The sequence below is a fragment of the Ictalurus punctatus genome, chromosome 29 (genome assembly GCF_001660625.3).
Source record: "Ictalurus punctatus breed USDA103 chromosome 29, Coco_2.0, whole genome shotgun sequence".
Lineage (NCBI taxonomy): Eukaryota > Metazoa > Chordata > Actinopteri > Siluriformes > Ictaluridae > Ictalurus > Ictalurus punctatus.
Window position 1 is genome coordinate 13,637,687 of NC_030444.2, and position 19,338 is coordinate 13,657,024.

At 41.7% G+C, this 19,338-nt stretch overlaps 1 protein-coding gene across 1 annotated transcript in view; it reads left to right on the forward strand.

The window, feature by feature from the left end:
* LOC108260976 (sodium/potassium/calcium exchanger 2) overlaps window positions 1–19,338 on the forward strand; it is a 53,558-nt gene that overhangs the window by 13,583 nt on the left and 20,637 nt on the right. The window contains exons 3-4 of the mRNA XM_053677716.1: window positions 8,446–8,484; window positions 10,404–10,512. Of these exons, the coding sequence (XP_053533691.1) occupies window positions 8,446–8,484; window positions 10,404–10,512 (148 nt within the window). The remainder of the gene's footprint in view (window positions 1–8,445; window positions 8,485–10,403; window positions 10,513–19,338) is intronic.

The following is a 19,338-nucleotide window of genomic DNA, read 5'->3' on the forward strand; positions in this document are numbered from 1 at the left end:
CTTGTTTGTTTCTTCACTCATCTGTTCATTTACGCCATGAAAAAATGCTTCAAGTGTTCAAGAAGATACAACAAAGTACGGGAAAATGAGCTCGGCTTTAGGGGCGGAGCTACAATCCGTACCTATTTTTCCGTCTTTGTTAATTAAGACGTCAGGTTCGGTGTGTCACGACGTTCACCGATTCCTCCGTGTAGCTCAAAGTAGTCCGTGTCTTCCGCGTGAAAGTCTATTGACGGGATTCTGACCCTATTAAACAGTTATAAGTTGACAACTGATTACAATATATATAAATATGAGCTTTTCTTTGTTGAGATGATTTGTTTCGACAGATCTTTCACGCTAACGCTAACGCGCGCGTCGACCGTCTCGATGAGCGACGCCGCTGCATGACCTTCTGGACGGTTCGGTCCTCGATTCGTATGGTGTGTGTGTGTGTGTGTGTGTGAGTGAATGTGATGTTTGCGCGGTTCTGGCTCTGCGCTACAGAGAAAGAGAAAGAGCTGATTGCAATCAGGTTCGATAATTACATCACAGAAAGGCTAATTATCCAACTGACTGAACTGACTCACTGAAGTCGCTCGAATGGCCGTCCAGAGGCTTTAGCCTGGGAACGCGAGAGGAGCTCGGCGCGTACTCAAGGTGATCTTGACATGCATGTATCACCGAGAGGTGTGTGTGTGTGTGATGACTACAAGCTGACTCACTGTTGTGCTGTAAAGTCTGCCTGTTTCACTGCGAAACAGATGTACAGATTGAAACCACTAAAACAGACTGCACTTGTTTATATCTTAGATACGGTCCATATGCTGCACTTGTTGAGTCACGTAAAGGCTAAACGATACGTTCGGCTTTTTTTTTTTTTTTTTTTTTTTTTTCTTTTTTCATCGTACACATTAATATTCACTTAGCATAGATGAGAACTGCTCTAATAAACAGCTCCGGAGTGCAGACTGCAATCTGTCGCTGTAAAATTCAACATCCGAGGCTTTTATTAATCGGACGAATAAGCTAATCTCGAGAGAAAGATTATAAACTGTAATCCAAGGATATGCTAGAAGAATCTGTCCTATAGATTTATTCTAATTTATTTATTTATTTGTTTTTTTTTTAAAAAAGCCCCTGTATAAGATTAATAGTACGAATATATGCAAGGAAACGTCAGTGCAATCGGAGTGCAGCGAAGAGAAAAGTGTCTTGGAGATTTTCAGGCTGTCTCGTGAGATTTGATTTCCAACCCTGTCCTCGAGGCATCCCAGCTATAATCCGTTAATAATCCATTAGTAATCCATAGATGTACTGAAGGACATGCCCCGTTTATTGGTGGTGCATCATAAATAGATATAGTCAGAGACCCATAGCCTTACAAACTGGATTTTTAAACAGTTTAAGGAATTCGAAATGGGAAAGTTGAAAGGAGTTTTGTCGTTATGACGAGCCGCAGCCATCCGGGAGACGAGAGAGCAAACTTGGCTGTGCTCTGTGAGAGGGAGGGGCATATCGTTTCTTCGCTGTCAATCACAGCATCAGTCATGACTTGATCGTTGGAATCTGTGCGCTCATACAAACTAAAGAGGGCGGATAGCGCTGTCCTCCGGGTGATGCGACATGATGTTCTCGGTGGAAGCACGTGTTAGACCGCAAGCAGAGCTTGGAGGTGGTGGGTTGGAATTGGCAGGTGATCCAAACAGAGAGAGGAATGGGGGGGGGAGTAGAGATAAACTCCATATGAGATTTATTTGGGTGAGGCACATTCCAAGTGTATAGTTTGGGTCAAAACACTGATGGAAGAGAAGATGAGGGAAACGGGCGACGGTCTAAACCAGGAAGGACGCTGAAATACCAACCTCGGAAAACAAAGTTTGGATATATGCCACAATTTTAGTTCCAACTGCCCGGTCGCAGACTATCCATCCCATCCATACATTTATCCTACCTACCCTATCCCAGGGAACACGGGGCACAAGGCAGGGGACACCCTGGATGGGGTGCCAACTCATTGTAGGATCCATTCACACACCATGTCTCTGGACTGGGGGAGGAAACCGGAGTATCCGGAAGAAGCCCCCGAAGGACATGGAGAGCACGCAGACTTCGTAGACACAAGGCGGAGGCGGGATTTGAACCCCTAACCCCGGAGGCGCGAGGCCACCGTGCCCCCTCTCTTCCAGACTAATTTTAGGAATCTACGACAAACCACAACTCCATTCCCTTACCCCCAAAGCTTGGCAAAAGACATCGCCGCTACACAGTTTTCTTCGTCTGCGAGCTACTACGGACGCGTCAATATTTATTAACCTATTTGGTGTCCTCGGCGATGAGCACCTCTACGCCAAGTAGCAAGAACAGCCAATGAGAAATTCTCTGGCAGGTCATAACCTAATCGTTATAATATATAACATACGGTTATGCACAGTATCAAAAAGAGCTGTGCTCCTTTGCACTTTACCTCCAGTTCTCTTTGTAGAAAAGGTAGTCCTCACAAAATCGTGTCCAGTTTCTCAACCGCGTCATGATGAGAGCTCTCGTGTTTATTTTCATGAGATCTGATGAAAGTACAGGTGAAAGTAGCGCCCGATGGCTTGTTTAGTGTGTACACCACGACCTCCACAGCGTAGAGTGAGCAGTACATCAATTATACAACGTTGAGATTAGCTGTGTACTGACCGCTAGGCATTACAGTAAATAATTGCACGATAGACGCAAACTAATCACGAACTAAACACAGCACAGGTGAACACAGTCAGGCAACAAACCAAAGATTGGACAGAAGTAGAGACAGGACTAGAACAGAAACCAAAACAAACACGAGTGCTTGTTGCTACGGGAACAGTGACGTGAAGGTGGAAACCGTGACAGCTTGGTTAGCATCTGGCAGAACAGAAATCATGGACAAATGGTCCTTATGACGGCAAAGAATTCATTTAATGTAATGAAAAAGCAAGCTTTTTCTTTGTATTACATTTCAGTTTTAATTTTAATAACAGTTGCACATTTTCCTTTCTTTATTTTGGAGGGTGCCATTACTTCTCTAGTACTCCAAACATTTTACTGCATGGCTGTGAGGAAGAAATTCTCATGAAACCATCCAAAGTTCTCAACTTCTTTCTATTTTCAGGAAAAACCAGATGTGTTCCTCACTCTGGTCTTGATTTTAATTGACGCTGTACTACACAACAAGCACTGAAATAAAAAAAGAGTAAAAGAAATGATGCCTGAACCCACAACTGTTTTACTCATTTATTACCCATCGACTTTCTTTTCCACTGCAGATAAATTAACACAGATTGAGATCTTCTCCTGCGTTCCACGTCCATTATTTTAGAGCAGCATAAAAGGAAATGGATTTTTTTTTGGTCTGGCTGTAACCTTGACGGCTCGGTTGTCGTTTACCTTCATCTCAATTTACTATCAGATTTAGCCACAGTATGAAAAAAATTGTCAGTGAGTGTGAAGTCGTGTCTAACTTGTACAAGAACTGTATGGTGTAAACCCAGCTCAATGTGCTGAAAAAAACTAAACAAAACACTGTAAACACCACTATGACCACGATTCACCACTATTATCACGATTCACCACTATGACCACAATTCAGCACTACGACCACGATTCACCACTATGACCACGATTCACGATTCACTACTATGACCACGATTCACCACTATGTTCATGATTCACGATTCACCACTGTGACCACGATTCACCACTATTATCACGATTCACCACTATGACCACAATTCAGCACTATGACCACGATTCACCACTATGACCACGATTCACGATTCACTACTATGACCACGATTCACCACTATGTTCACGATTCACGATTCACCACTGTGACCACGATTCACCACTATGTTCACGATTCACGATTCACCACTGTGACCACGATTCAGCACTATGTTCACGATTCACGATTCACCACTATGACCACGATTCACCACTTTGTTCACGATTCACCACTATGACCACAATTCACGATTCACTACTATGACCACGATTCAGCACTATGACCACGATTCACCACTATGACCACGATTCACGATTCACTACTATGACCACGATTCACCACTATGAGCATGATTCACGATTCACCATTATGACCATGATTCACGATTCACCACTATGAGCACGATTCAGCACTATGACCATAATTCATGATTCACCACTATGACCACGATTCACGATTCAACACTATGACCACGATTCAGCACTATGACCACGATTCACGATTCAGAACTATGACTATGATTCACCACTATGACCACGATTCACGATTCAGCACTATGACCACGATTCAGCACTATGACCACGATTCACCACTATGACCACGATTCACGATTCACCACTATGACCACGATTCACCACTATGACCACGATTCACGATTCAGCACTATGACCACGATTCACCACTATGACCACGATTCACGATTCAGCACTATGACCACGATTCAGCACTATGACCACGATTCACAATTCAGCACTATGACCACGATTCCCGATTCACCACTATGACCACGATTCACCACTATGACCACGATTCACGATTCAGCACTATGACCACGATTCACCACTATGACCACGATTCACCACTATGACCACGATTCACGATTCAGCACTATGACCACGATTCACGATTCAGCACTATGACCACGATTCACGATTCAGCACTATAACCACGATTCACCACTATGACCACGATTCCCGATTCACCACTATGACCACGATTCACCACTATGACCACGATTCACGATTCACCACTATGACCACGATTCACCACTATGACCACGATTCACAATTCAGCACTATGACCACGATTCACCACTATGACCACGATTCACAATTCAGCACTATGACCACGATTCACCACTATGACCACGATTCACCACTATGACCACGATTCACCACTATGACCACGATTCACAATTCAGCACTATGACCACGATTCACCACTATGACCACGATTCACAATTCAGCACTATGACCACGATTCACCACTATGACCACGATTCACCACTATGACCACGATTCACCACTATGACCACGATTCACAATTCAGCACTATGACCACGATTCACCACCATGACCACGATTCACCACTATGACCACGATTCACCACTATGACCACGATTCACGATTCAGCACTATGACCACGATTCACCACTATGACCACGATTCACAATTCAGCACTATGACCACGATTCACCACTATGACCACGATTCACCACTATGACCACGATTCACCACTATGACCACGATTCACCACCATGACCACGATTCACCACTATGACCACGATTCACCACTATGACCACGATTCACCACTATGACCACGATTCACGATTCAGCACTATGACCACGATTCACCACTATGACCACGATTCACGATTCACCACTATGACCACGATTCACCACTATGACCACGATTCATGATTCACCACTATGACACAAGTTAATGCTGTGATTCTGACTGCTGGTGTTTAGGACCCCATCCTGACATGTGTGTTTAGGGTCTGTGATGTCCTGTGCTGCTTTGTTGGCGACGAGGGCCGTAATTAGGTACCATAATTAGTCTCCTATAATGAGTTCTACTTGAAGAAAATCAGGTCGTTAATTAGCAAGTGACTTTGTTGTATGTGTGTGTTTTCTGCCTCTCGACGTCGTTGATTGTCCGCCAGGAGTCTTTGAGGGCAGAATGGAAAATCACCAGCTCGGAGACTAGGGCTGTGTGTGTGTATGTGTGTGTGTGTGTGTGTGTGTGTGTGTGTGTCTGTTTGTGTGTGTGTGTGTGTGTGTGTTTTTTGTAAAAAAAAAAAAAAAAGATGGCAAATTTTGTAAAAGCAAAACGGTACAACAATCACAAAAAAAACCTCAGTACGTACTGAGCAAATTTAAATGGAAATGTTTTAAACCATTAATAACCATTAAAATCCATTAATAATTTTTATTTATTAACTATATCTCAATATCTTTATTTGATCTATTTATAGTTATATCTGATGTTGTGTAACGGCCACGAAACAAGCTAGTGACTGTTCTCATGTACGTTATTGCAGCTAGAAACCTATAACCCCTCACTAGCCTCCATCCAACATAAAAAGACTTTCCCGTGGCTGACACTGGAGACTCCTTCCATAAATGTTACATCAACATGTCCTTACAGAAAACGTCCCCGTACCAACAGTTATACATTAATCTAAATTGTATTATTTGGTCTCGAACTGGTAGAAAGAGGCTTCTGCAAATTTAATACCTGCTCTCCGGACGTATTCATTTGCACTTCAGTGTTGCAAAAGTGACATTTATTTAGCGATATTTCACACTGCGGGCGCTAAATGAATTTAGTTGTATTGACTCCTAGCTAAAAACACCTCGAATCTCACACTCGGACCCGGACGAGACGCGTTATTTCGCCGACGTGAACGATTCGGTCGTCGGTAAACCAGCTTGTCCGTGTGAGTCTGCGTGTCTCTTGTTTGTGTGCGTTTGTCTCGTCAGTTCCCAAAGCACCACGTTAGAGATGCAAGCTCTTCATACGACGCATTTTACGAATTACTGACATCAATCTACACAGCCCAGGAGCGTCTCTCCTCCGACAACCTGCTGACCGTTGCTTTAAAATTCTCCTCCACGAACCGGCGTCTGAGTGCGTGAGCTCAGCGTGTGGCGCTTTCGCTGGCTCGTGATGGGCAGTGGTATTTTTAGCAGTTATTTTTCTGCACGCACCGAATGATCTCGCCCTGTCTGCAAGATTACAGCTCAATAAAAGTCTTTCGGGGAGCCGGAGCATCAAGAGGCCTGAAATTGATTTTGCTGCATTTAAAACCTGCGGGAAATGACCTTCCAGGAACCTCAGCTCAGGCTAATGTAGCGCTAAGCACTAATGCCGCTTCACCCTTCCATATCTGAACTTTTGCTATATGGGGAGAAAATGACGGGGGAATAAAAATGGAAACCGGTCACAGATAAGCAAACATCCAGGATTCGGAATGAATGCTCTCTGGATTTCAGACTCACGGAAATAAAATCCATCTGCAAGTTTGCGTAATATTAAATACACCTTTGTCTGTGTGATCATTAGCATCGGGTACTGGAACACCGTTAGCCTGAAATGCTCGATCAGTAGCAAATACTGCACACGCGCATGATGCCGGCCGACACGACACAGGTGAACACAGGTAGTACGCAAATGATCGTTTTTAAATTGTTTGTTTTGATTTAACTTTGCAACGGAATCTTGGCAAAATTATTTGACTCTTTATTTATTTATGTATTTATTTATTTATTTCTTACCGCTCACTCGGGGGTAGTTATTTTCCGTCTGAAGAACCTTCGTTAGCTGAAAGAAAATAACAGAGAAAAAAGAGACGCCATCTTTTAAGCGTTGCCTTTTAGAGCGAATTCACACAGTTTCAGTCCGTCTCTTGTGTGTTGCACGCTAAATCAGAGCGAAACTTAAGACCGAAAACTTTTGCTGTCATTCGCTGTTCGCAAAAAAAAAAAAAAAAAAAAAAGGGGTCCCGTTGGGCTGAAAACGTCCTCGCAAAACTCCTTTTTTTTTTTTCCCCATTCATCGGTGAAAAATGCGGCAATGGAAAGAGGATAAACGAACCTTCCATGTGGAAATCACGAGAAAGCAAACCGATCGGATTGTTCTAGAAAGAAGAGTTTGAAAATGTCTCGTGTATGTGCCTCCAGATTTCATCCAAATCTTCAAAACTCCCGGCGTTTGCAGCGCTGTCCTTTGACTCCGTTTCAGGTCTAACGGGGTTTATCACACACACACCCGACGTGGTTTCGGTTTATTCCGCAGCTTATAAAATAGCGCTTGATCCAGCACATTCTGCCATTTTTTAAAATCATTTAACGACGCCGATAAACCGAGGACGAGACCGCGCGGCGTTTCTGCAGCACCGCAGCTCGGTCCTTTGTCCAAATCTCCACGCCCCTCGACGGACGTTTTCTTTTCAAAATGATTATTTTTTAAAAAATTTCTCTTGATTTGTTTAATTCTGTGCAGTCTGAAAACAAACCAACCCCAAAACTTCACACACACACCAAAAAAACAACAACAACAACAACAACAAAAAAAGTGGTCTCTGCGTTTAAGTTGACCGACGGTCGCCATGGTTTCTACACGAGTAGCGTCCTGATTTCATTTCCATTAGGGTTCTGTTCACGTCTGTGTGACTGGACAAACCGTGTGAGGATCTTCGGCGTCGTCTCTTTGCCCGCTAACAGTTTCCGCATGAACCCTGCGTCTAATAAAAGCCACGTGAACGATTTAAAGGTTCAACGACCCGTCGTCGTTGTTTTGTTCTGTGTATTGTTCTGTTTTGTGGAGTCGTTAACGGTGTATACCTGTTCCTGTCTCACGTCCTTGTCTTCTGTTCTCTCTCTCTCTCTCTCTCTCTCTCTCTCTCTCACACTTTTATATTATTCCTGTAAAGGTTAGTCCAGTGCCGACGGAGGACGACAGCAAACTGTCGGTAGGTCCAGTCTACGTCTTTTGTCTGCATGTTCATGAGCGTGTTTGTTGTTTGTGTCTTTTGTGTACGTGTCATCTGACGGTTTCTTCAATTCACGATTCCAATTCAGAAGAATAAACCATTGCAGAGGGGAAAAAAAGTTGTTTTTTTTTTTTTTTGGATAACCGCAGTGCCTGATGATTACCGTACTGTACGTATTATGATATTATATAAACAGTCGGCATCTTCAGGTAAACATTTACGGCAATTTTTCGCTGGGGAAAGTTACGGGGATTCAGAACCGGGTTACGCGGCTGCACACGTCGAGGTTCTGGGCTCTTCATTTAGACGGCGCTGAGGCACTCCCCTTTAAGCGCCGAAAACAATCGGAGGATGGACACTGGCTGAAGAAGCGCATTGCGTAGCCTTAGCTGAGATTACTCAGCCGTTTTTGTTCCCAGGCTAATCGATAGTTCTGATACGAGCAGATCCAAAAACACCATCCTGACTCTGCTGTTCAGTACATCATTACCGTGATGTTTATACCGTACCTCTTTACTGTAGCTAAAATATAACACAACATTTTTTGCCAGAAGAAAAAAAGAAGATGGAGGCTTTGTTTTTCTTGGAGAAGGAACATTTCATGCGCACGTTTGCACGTAATTATTGCCCTTAAAACACTTCAAGGTTTATGAATAAGCTCTGTCAAACACACACACAGACACACACACCTGCACGAGTCTCTGCAGCTGACTCCTTCAAATAGCGCTGACATGTTGCCATGGCGGCGAGCCGAATGGTGCCCTTTACTCGCCCCTGCAGTGCCGAGCTGCGTTTCCACTACACCGAGCTATGCTCCCTAGTCCCTAACCCCTACACCCTACAGCCTAATTCCACCCCTACACCCTAATTCCACCCCTACACCCTACAGCCTAATTCCACCCCTACACCCTACAGCCTAATTCCACCCCTACACCCTACAGCCTAATTCCACCCCTACACCCTACAGCCTAATTCCACCCCTACACCCTACAGCCTACAGCCTAATTCCACCCCAAAACCTTAATTCCACCCCTACACCCTACAGCCTAATTCCACCCCAAAACCCTAATTCCACCCCTACACCCTATAGCCTAATTCCACCCCTACACCCTACACCCTAATTCCACCCCTACACCCTACAGCCTAATTCCACCCCTACACCCTACAGCCTAATTCCACCCCTACACCCTACACCCTACAGCCTAATTCCACCCCAAAACCCTAATTCCACCCCTACACCCTACAGCCTGATTCCACCCCTACACCCTACAGCCTAATTCCACCCCTACACCCTACACCCTACAGCCTAATTCCACCCCAAAACCCTAATTCCACCCCTACACCCTACAGCCTGATTCCACCCCTACACCCTATAGCCTAATTCCTCCCCAAAACCCTAATTCCACCCCTACACCCTATAGCCTAATTCCACCCCTACACCCTATAGCCTAATTCCACCCCTACACCCTATAGCCTAATTCCACCCCTACACCCTATAGCCTAATTCCACCCCTACACCCTATAGCCTAATTCCACCCCTACACCCTATAGCCTAATTCCACCCCAAAACCCTAATTCCACCCCTACACCCTACAGCCTAATTCCACCCCTACACCCTATAGCCTAATTCCACCCCAAAACCCTAATTCCACCCCTACACCCTACAGCCTGATTCCACCCCTACACCCTACAGCCTAATTCCACCCCAAAACCCTAATTCCACCCCTACACCCTATAGCCTAATTCCACCCCTACACCCTACAGCCTACTTTGAACATGATTCATTCACTCTCACATGTTCAGGTGTGTCCTGGATCAGGGTTTCACACATTGCCATATATTCATGATCAGTCACGGTAGAGAGCGGTTTGATCGACACGTCTCTCGTCCAATCGTAGGCCAAGCCGCGGCTGCAGAGAGGCGGAAGCTCGGCGTCGCTGCACAACAGCCTGATGAGGAACAGCATCTTCCAGCTCATGATCCATACGCTAGACCCGCTTAGCGAAGGTAACACACACACACACACACACACACACACACACACACAAATTAGATAATCAAATGAATGAATCTTATTGCCACTTAAACACCAGTGCACTCCCAAAAGAGGATCTTTTAGTTTAGTTTATATATATATTTATCTATTTATTTATTTATTTATTTATATAGTTTCCAACAACACCACTTGTACCATTAAGGGTAAATGCACCTTGCACCTTTGGGAAATGTAAACACTTCACCTCGGGTAGAAATGCAATTAAAATAATTGACAAAACGAGTCATTAAAACATTTTAATACTCCAAGTTATTTACCACGGATCACTGCTTTTACTTAACATCAACAAACCATGAATATACTGTAAGCACCAGTACACTTTCTTCAGTGTTTACAAAGTAATTCACGCTTGCATTACTGACGTATTTTATATTTATATCCAATAGGAACAAATCTTAACTGATTTGTTTGTGCTGGTTATTTGCCAAGGAATTCATAATTCCAGCTGGACAGTGGGTGCCAATACTTAGACAACACCACCCAAGTTTTATCAACATGGTGTTATTATTATTATTATTATTATTATTATTATTATTATTTAGACATAATACGTGTTAATTTCCTTTGTTACCTTGATAACATCGTTAATCATTTATAATAACAACAATACTTTTACCGACAAATATAACGATCATTTTTTTCTCTCTCTGGATTATTTTTTCTCTTCCTTTTCATTTTTCTTTTTGTTGAAATTGTGTTTTTTTTTGTTGTTGTTGTTGTTGTTGTTGTTGTTGACGTTCACATTCGTGTTCATGATAGTTCCCTCTTTCTCTTTTTACACTTTCCCCCCTTCTCTTGTTCTCTTCTCTCAGAGGAGTGATTTTAATAGTTAGTAAAAGTATCATTTAAACGCACGTTCGATAACAGAGTCCGTAACGCCCTTCGAAGCGTGTTAAAAAAAAAAAAGAAAAGAAAAGAAAAAGAGTTTATGGCTTGTTAATGATGTTAGCGAAGGGAACTTTAATGTTATTTACTCTTTAGCAGTTTTGAATAATGAATAATAAACATGTTTATATATATATACGGTATCTCTCAGTATAAATGTGATGAGTAAAGAGCGTTGTGTGAATGAGTCAGAGTGTGTGTAAGAGCTGATTGGGTATAAATAGAGAGAGAGAGAGTGTGTGTGTGTGTGTGTGTGTGTGTGTATACTATAAGCGTGACTCGTGCTGTCTATTTATTAATTTTCCACATTAAAGGAGAGATTTCTTATTTATCTTATTCTTATTTATTCTCATTTTTATGTTTTATATACAATTATTGGCAATATACTGTGATGTAATTATCTGTGTAGTATTGAGGTACACAATAATAATAATAATAATAATAATAATAATATGCATTATCATGAGTGTCTGAGAGCTCATGCTCGTGCGCAAACAATTAATAGAAACCATCACAGAAATTCAAATGGTTTCCACTACAAATACCATTACAAACCATCAGCTAAGCATTAAAACCATTACCATTACTGGTCCTTAATGGTATCCACTAGACATAACATGCCGCCGATAGAAGGAAACAAGTTACCAGTGGAGATCCACAGGGACCATTACAGTTTCCATTAAAACCAATACAATTCCCATTAAAACCATTACAAATTTGATGACAGATTCTACAGTTTTTTTTCCCCCCCGCAGTGACGTCTCGAAGGAAGTAGGGTGGGGAGAAAATTAGAAAATGAAACCTATATATTTTTGATCCATGTCGTGTATGGTAGAAACGTGGTCTAGTATCGTGATACGGTGTTTTGGTCATATCGCCCATCCCTACACCGAACGCTTCGCTTTAATCAGAATCACGATGTAAGCGAAGCATCTCTCCACGCTGCATTTACAGGCGTACACTCGCGCACGCTGGTCCATTACTGATCAATTCATACACGTTTAGTTCTGGAGGAAGACAGAGGCATGTCACGTTATCCATGTCCCATCTTAACCATCACGTCTAACGAACGTTTCCTCCGAGGAACCACATTTTAAACGCTGAAAACACGACATCCGCTGCAGGTGGTTTTTCCATTTTTAAAGACTTCTCCTCGGTTCCTCTCGTCCGGCTGGCGTGTTTCGATCAGGAATTTTCTCCTGTCTGTTTGAAGGAAGATTATTCCTGAAGTCAGCCCACACAGAGGCTTGTAACATTTAAACCCGAGTTACTCGTGCACTGATCATTCATATCTTTTGATCTTCTTCTCGGGGGAGGGGGGATTCGTTAATGATGTGCTTCTGAGCTTCTGGTTTTATTTCATCACTTTCTTCTCTGTGTTTGTCTTCCTCTCTGTCCTTCTGTTTCCTCAGAATTCGCTGACTCTGGTGAGTGAGTTATTCTCTAAATCTTGTCATCATGGCCTCCCCGTCCTTCTCCCTCCGTCCCAGTATAATGTGTCACGCTGGAGACTTTGTGCGTCCTCGCCGAAAATCATCGATAACCTTTTTGCTCCTCGTATCATTTCTTTTGTTTTGTGTCTCCTCGTTGCCATTCGTCCATGTGAGTTTTGCTTATCTGTCTGTGTGTGTGTCTGTGTGAGAGAGAGAGAGACCCTCGTTGGATGTTTTTTTCCCCTCTGATCATGTCCGTGACCCTTCACTACAGCTGTTCAGTCCGAGCGTGCACCTGAACTCTTCAGTACGGAGCTCAGATCAGATTAAATCAGATTTCCTTAATAATTTACGAAGGGCAGATAAAGCCGCTCTGCAGGGCGCGGCATGAGATCGCCAACTCTGACTGTGCGAATGAAGTGAGGAAGGTTCGTCAGCGGAGACGTTCACTCTGATATCTCACTGATTAAACGAGAGTTCCACGGCTGCGCAGTCCGGATTCTGATCATTTGCATTTTTTTCTTCTTTCTTTTTCATAGATTCCCTAAAAAAACATTGAACAGTATGCACTGTAGGAAGTCATATTATATATATAATGTATTTATATATATATATATATATATATATTTTAAAAGTGTTTAACAAGTTTGGACAAATAAATAGCCTATATTTTGAAAAATTACCACAGTAAGTGAGGAAAACACTCGGCGCAAGTCAAAAAACAAAGGCGTTGAACGCTTTATTCATTTTTTCCCCCTCCATTTTATTCTCAATTTTCTGTCCAGAGGAAATGAAGAGGCCATTATATATAAGAGACCGGCTAAAGACAGCGTGTTTGACGTTTGACTACCAGCTCAGAGTTTGTTTTAAATATGGAAGCACAAGAACATTCGATTTTTTTTTTTAGTGGTAATAAATAGAGCCGTACGATTAATGATAAAATGACAATCTCAATTACTGTGGTCAATACCGGACCTCTATACCGCTTAAATTTCCCCTGGGAATAAAGAAAAGATCGATCGATCTATCTATCTATCTATCTATCTATCTATCTATCTATCTATCTTGTTTGAGACAAAACAACTTAGAAATAAAATGTATTTTTGTTGCCCTTCTTTATTTTAAACCAACAGAAAACAACCTATATTCACATTTGGGATTTTTCATGTATTTGAAGCCTTTTTCTATTCAAATGTGTCAATCGTTGAATGAAACCAAGGCCACTCTTTATTCCCGTTAATGAAGTCGATCTTATTATACTCTAAATATAAACACAATTATGCGTACATGATAAGAAGTGTCGAGGCACAGATTTGCACAGATATTAGGCCAGAAAGTCAAGCCTATCAGTATGATATGGCCTCACACCATCGTTTTATCGTTCCTTTAAAACCCCAGCTCATTTCTTTGGACATGGTTCTGCCAGACGGATTATAATCACCGCTCGGAGTTGTATTAAGCGAAATCCCAAGAACGGGTGAAGGGGATTTTGTGTGGTAAGAGCAGCCTTCTCGCCGGCATGCATTCTTGATGTTGCACTTTGTGCTGCTTTTTCACACGCTTGAATAGCTTAAAAGTTGTGTCGCTATGCGGCACTGACCCAACCCTAAAGCACGCTTCGCTCCGAGTCTGTAGACACCCAGTAACAACATTTGGCTCAGTGATAAAGGCTCTGGAATACCGATCGGAAGGATGTGACGTCCAATCCCGGGACTGTCAAACTGCCACCGTCGGGTGCTTGAGCAAGACTCATCTGCTACCACTTCCCTCGGGATCAATGAAAGTGTCTATCCGTTTATTCAATTCAAAAATAAGTCGCTGAGTAAAAATGTGAAAACGCGCAGTCCTTTTACTCGGTACTGAATCGCTTCTAAGTCCATTTCCGTTCATTCCTAAGAACTGCTTTCTCACGTTGCTCGTTCCGCCGCTCGTGTGGCTGTTTTACGGTCTCACCTACCTGGTGATGCAATGTTTTTATTTCTCCCGTCGATCCGAACGAAACTGCAGCAGGAACATCCAATCTTGACTGCCATGCGCTCCTGTGCTTGGGCTTGGATTGGAATGAAATCCTGCAGTGACAGCTGCCCTTTGCAGATAAACCCGGACACTCCCGTTCAATCGTGATGGCTACTAAAATAGCTTTTATATTAAAGCTCATCCACCGAAAGTTTGACTGTGCCTTCCCGTAGTGTTTCAGAACAACTGCTCCAGTCAGTGTTAATTACTCGCTATTGTGTGAATAATTGACAGTGTTTCTCAAAATACTGGAAGCAGCAGGGGATTTGTTCGGGAAGGTGGATGGTGAATCATCACATGAAATATCGTCATTCTTTTTCACCGGTGCTCCTAAAATAGAGCAACTTCTAAACTTCGAACAAACCTCATGTCAGTTCCGTCTAGTCACTAACTTTCTTTCAGCTCTGTATTTCAGCTATTATATATATATATATATATATGAAATATTCCAATCAGGAACAATCCAATAGGTTATTAGGTGATTGATTTGCCATGACAATAATGAGCCGGACCTATTAAAAAAACAAGCTTCTTCCTACTTCTACTTAAACCGTAGGATCTGGTCCAGGATTGTTAAACACACCCTTTCCTTCATCACTTCAACACTCCATTCGTCCACCGCGTGGTTGAAACTCACGACCTTCTGATCTGTCGGCCAGATCTTTGACCATCTGCAACCTTGCTACCTCGAGGCACACGTTAAAGAAGGTCGTGAGTTTCAATCCCCGAAGAAACATAATCAAATACGGAATAAAATACGACAGGTGACGCGACTGGAAAACAACCGAGCAGAATTACCGCGGTGTGATGTTTTATTCCTCTTAAACTACGGCTATCTGCCAATGATGACATTTTTACACATTTTTAAAAAAATAACGACACGATCGTACGTCACACTTTTTATCCGTTTATAGTCATACTTTAACGTCCACGCAAGAAACGACTTCCTGTTATTTACTTACGTTATAGCAGCTCTAAACAATCAATCCCTCGCCTGTCTCTTTTTTTTTTTTCCTCTTTCGAACCTAATAAGACACAAAATGAAAACCTCGTCACGTTATCGAGAAACCCGAAAACGCGAAAACTTCTCCGACTTGAAGACTTACTTCGCGGACTGATCAGTACAGGATTTTGCGGAGGTTTTCTTGTGATTGTTGCGGCCAAAAATGCTCGATTTTACTGCCGCTTTAAAAAATAAAATTTGATGCAACTTGCGGAGTGTTTTGTGCAATTTTTTTGGTTTGTGGAAAACTACTTCGCAGTCATGTTTGTCGGTAAATGAGACCTTTTAGCTGTACTCGTGTTCGACGCACGTGAATTGACGAGGGCTTCTGGCTGAACGCGCGTTGTGATGACATCACATGACGCGTCTCGGCACAAACCTGTGGTAATTTAGAAGAAAAAAAAAAGCGCAATCTCCTCCGAATATCGCGGAGTTTGCTTGATCTTGCGTTAGTTTCTGCGATCGCAAAAATCCCGGAGGACCCGACTGACACTGGAGACTCCTTCTCCGTCTCCGTACAGAAGGAAGTCACCACCTCAACGACTACACATTTTTCTTTCTTTCTTAAAATACTGACACGTTTTTAATCTGTTTATTATTAGCCTTAGATCTTATAGATTATATCCATCGTATACGCCATCCGCTCGTACAAGTCCCTGTGAGCTAGCTGTTACTATAGAAACGGAAATGAGCGCATTAATGTAAGCCTCACTATTGTCAGAGCTGATGTTTATAGAAAACGAGTCAACACCTGACCAATCCAAGTATCCTTCTATACCACACCCTTCCGCAAATCGAGCCCGATTTACGAATACGGAAGATTATACAAATGTGGTTTGGTTCATGCGGAGAGTTCCTGCTTCCCACCAGGACTCGTTTGATGTTAGATCTTGTTAATTGGTGCTGAGACCAGACTGATATTGATGCTCAGCGCACACACTTTTACATGCCAATAGCTGAGTGCGATGTTCCAGAATAAATAAAGCCGGACTGCGAATCACAGACAGTACAAACCAGACAAGACAAACACAACACGCCGTGGGTGTATGGTCGAGTGTGTGTGTATGTGTGTGCATGTGTGTATTTCAATCTCTGGCCTCTTGCCGAGTAGTGGATATTGATCGTTCGGCTTGACCCTTGAACCGGCGCGCCATTTATCTATTTTTAAAGGACACTCACACACACACACACACACACGCGCACACACATAAACAAACGCACAGCCCGCCTCCAATCACCTTGTCATTTGTCCCCCTGCATTTACACACATGTATACACAAACACATCCAAACACTAATAATCATCTGATTAATGAATCAACTGATTACTGGGTTCGGTCGTCATTATGCAACATTTCTTCACACACCCACATTAATACACACTCGTGCGTGCACACACACACACACCCAGATACATACACACTCTCCTCCTGTGTGGCTGAATCAATATTAAAAGCTTTGTGCCTCCCGGCGGTCTGTAACTCTACAGGTCGTTTTGCAAGGTCATCAGCATCAGTGTTTAACAACAACCACACACACACACACACACACACACACACACACACACACACACACACACACACACAAAATGTCATTCGAATTTTCAATTTTCTTTATGGTTTGGAGATCTGGCTTTGTGTATTGCAGTTATTTTTCTTCTTTAAAAAAAAACCCAACTGTTTCTGTATACTCTCTGTATCTAATTATTACGTTGTAGTAGCATCGAGGATAAGTGGTTTGTTTTCTGTAAAAAAAAGAAAAGAAAAAAAGGCCATTTAAAACTCGAGACAACCGTTTAATGTGTCATTCTGAGTAAATTACAACCTCTGGAGACCACAATCTTTTAGTCCAGCCAATGAACAGGCTAAATCAGAATCTAGTATTATAGCTAAACAGGCTAAAAGATAAACTAGCATTACAGTAAACAGGCTAAAAGATAAACTAGCATTACAGTAAACAGGCTAGCATTACAGTAAAAAGGCTAAAAGATAAACTAGCATTACAGTAAACAGGCTAAAAGATAAACTAGCATTACAGTAAACAGGCTAAAAGATAAACTAGCATTACAGTAAACAGGCTAAAAGATAAACTAGCATTACAGTAAAAAGGCTAAAAGATAAACTAGCATTACAGTTAACAGGCTAAAAGATAAACTAGCATTACTATAAACAGTCTAAAAGATAAACTAGCATTACAGTAAAAAGGCTAAAAGATAAACTAGCATTACAGTTAACAGGCTAAAAGATAAACTAGCATTACAGTAAACAGCCTAAAAGATAAACTAGCATTACAGTAAACAGCCTAAAAGATAAACTAGCATTACAGTAAACAGCCTAAAAGATAAACTAGCATTACAGTAAAAAGGCTAAAAGATAAACTAACATTACAGTAAACAGGCTAAAAGATAAACTAGCATTACAGTAAACAGTCTAAAAGATAAACTAGCATTACAGTAAAAAGGCTAAAAGATAAACTAGCATTACTATAAACAGTCTAAAAGATAAACTAGCATTACTATAAACAGCCTAAAAGATAAACTAGCATTACAGTAAACAGGCTAAAAGATAAACTAGCATTACTATAAACAGTCTAAAAGATAAACTAGCATTACAGTAAAAAGGCTAAAAGATAAACTAGCATTACTATAAACAGTCTAAAAGATAAACTAGCATTACTATAAACAGCCTAAAAGATAAACTAGCATTACAGTAAACAGGCTAAAAGATAAACTAGCATTACTATAAACAGTCTAAAAGATAAACTAGCATTACAGTAAAAAGGCTAAAAGATAAACTAGCATTACAGTTAACAGGCTAAAAGATAAACTAGCATTACTATAAACAGCCTAAAAGATAAACTAGCATTACAGTAAACAGCCTAAAAGATAAACTAGCATTACAGTAAACAGCCTAAAAGATAAACTAGCATTACAGTAAAAAGGCTAAAAGATAAACTAACATTACAGTAAACAGGCTAAAAGATAAACTAGCATTACAGTAAACAGGCTAAAAGATAAACTAGCATTACAGTAAAAAGGCTAAAAGATAAACTAACATTACAGTAAACAGGCTAAAAGATAAACTAGCATTACTATAAACAGTCTAAAAGATAAACTAGCATTACAGTAAAAAGGCTAAAAGATAAACTAGCATTACAGTAAACAGCCTAAAAGATAAACTAGCATTACTATAAACAGTGTGAAAGATTTTAAGATTTCATTCTACAGAAAACTGTTCCTAACTTTAATGTGCATGGATAGGAATCAGAAGCCTGTTAGCTATAGCTCCGATTAAGTTAGAGAAATCGGAATAAGGAGATTGGAGAAGTCAGCCATCTTGTGCAACATTTTGGCATTACAGAAAAGACACTAGCTCCCAGACTGCTAATTAGCATTGTGTCTGGATGAACATACTACATTACGAAGCTGCCTGGGAGTCAGAC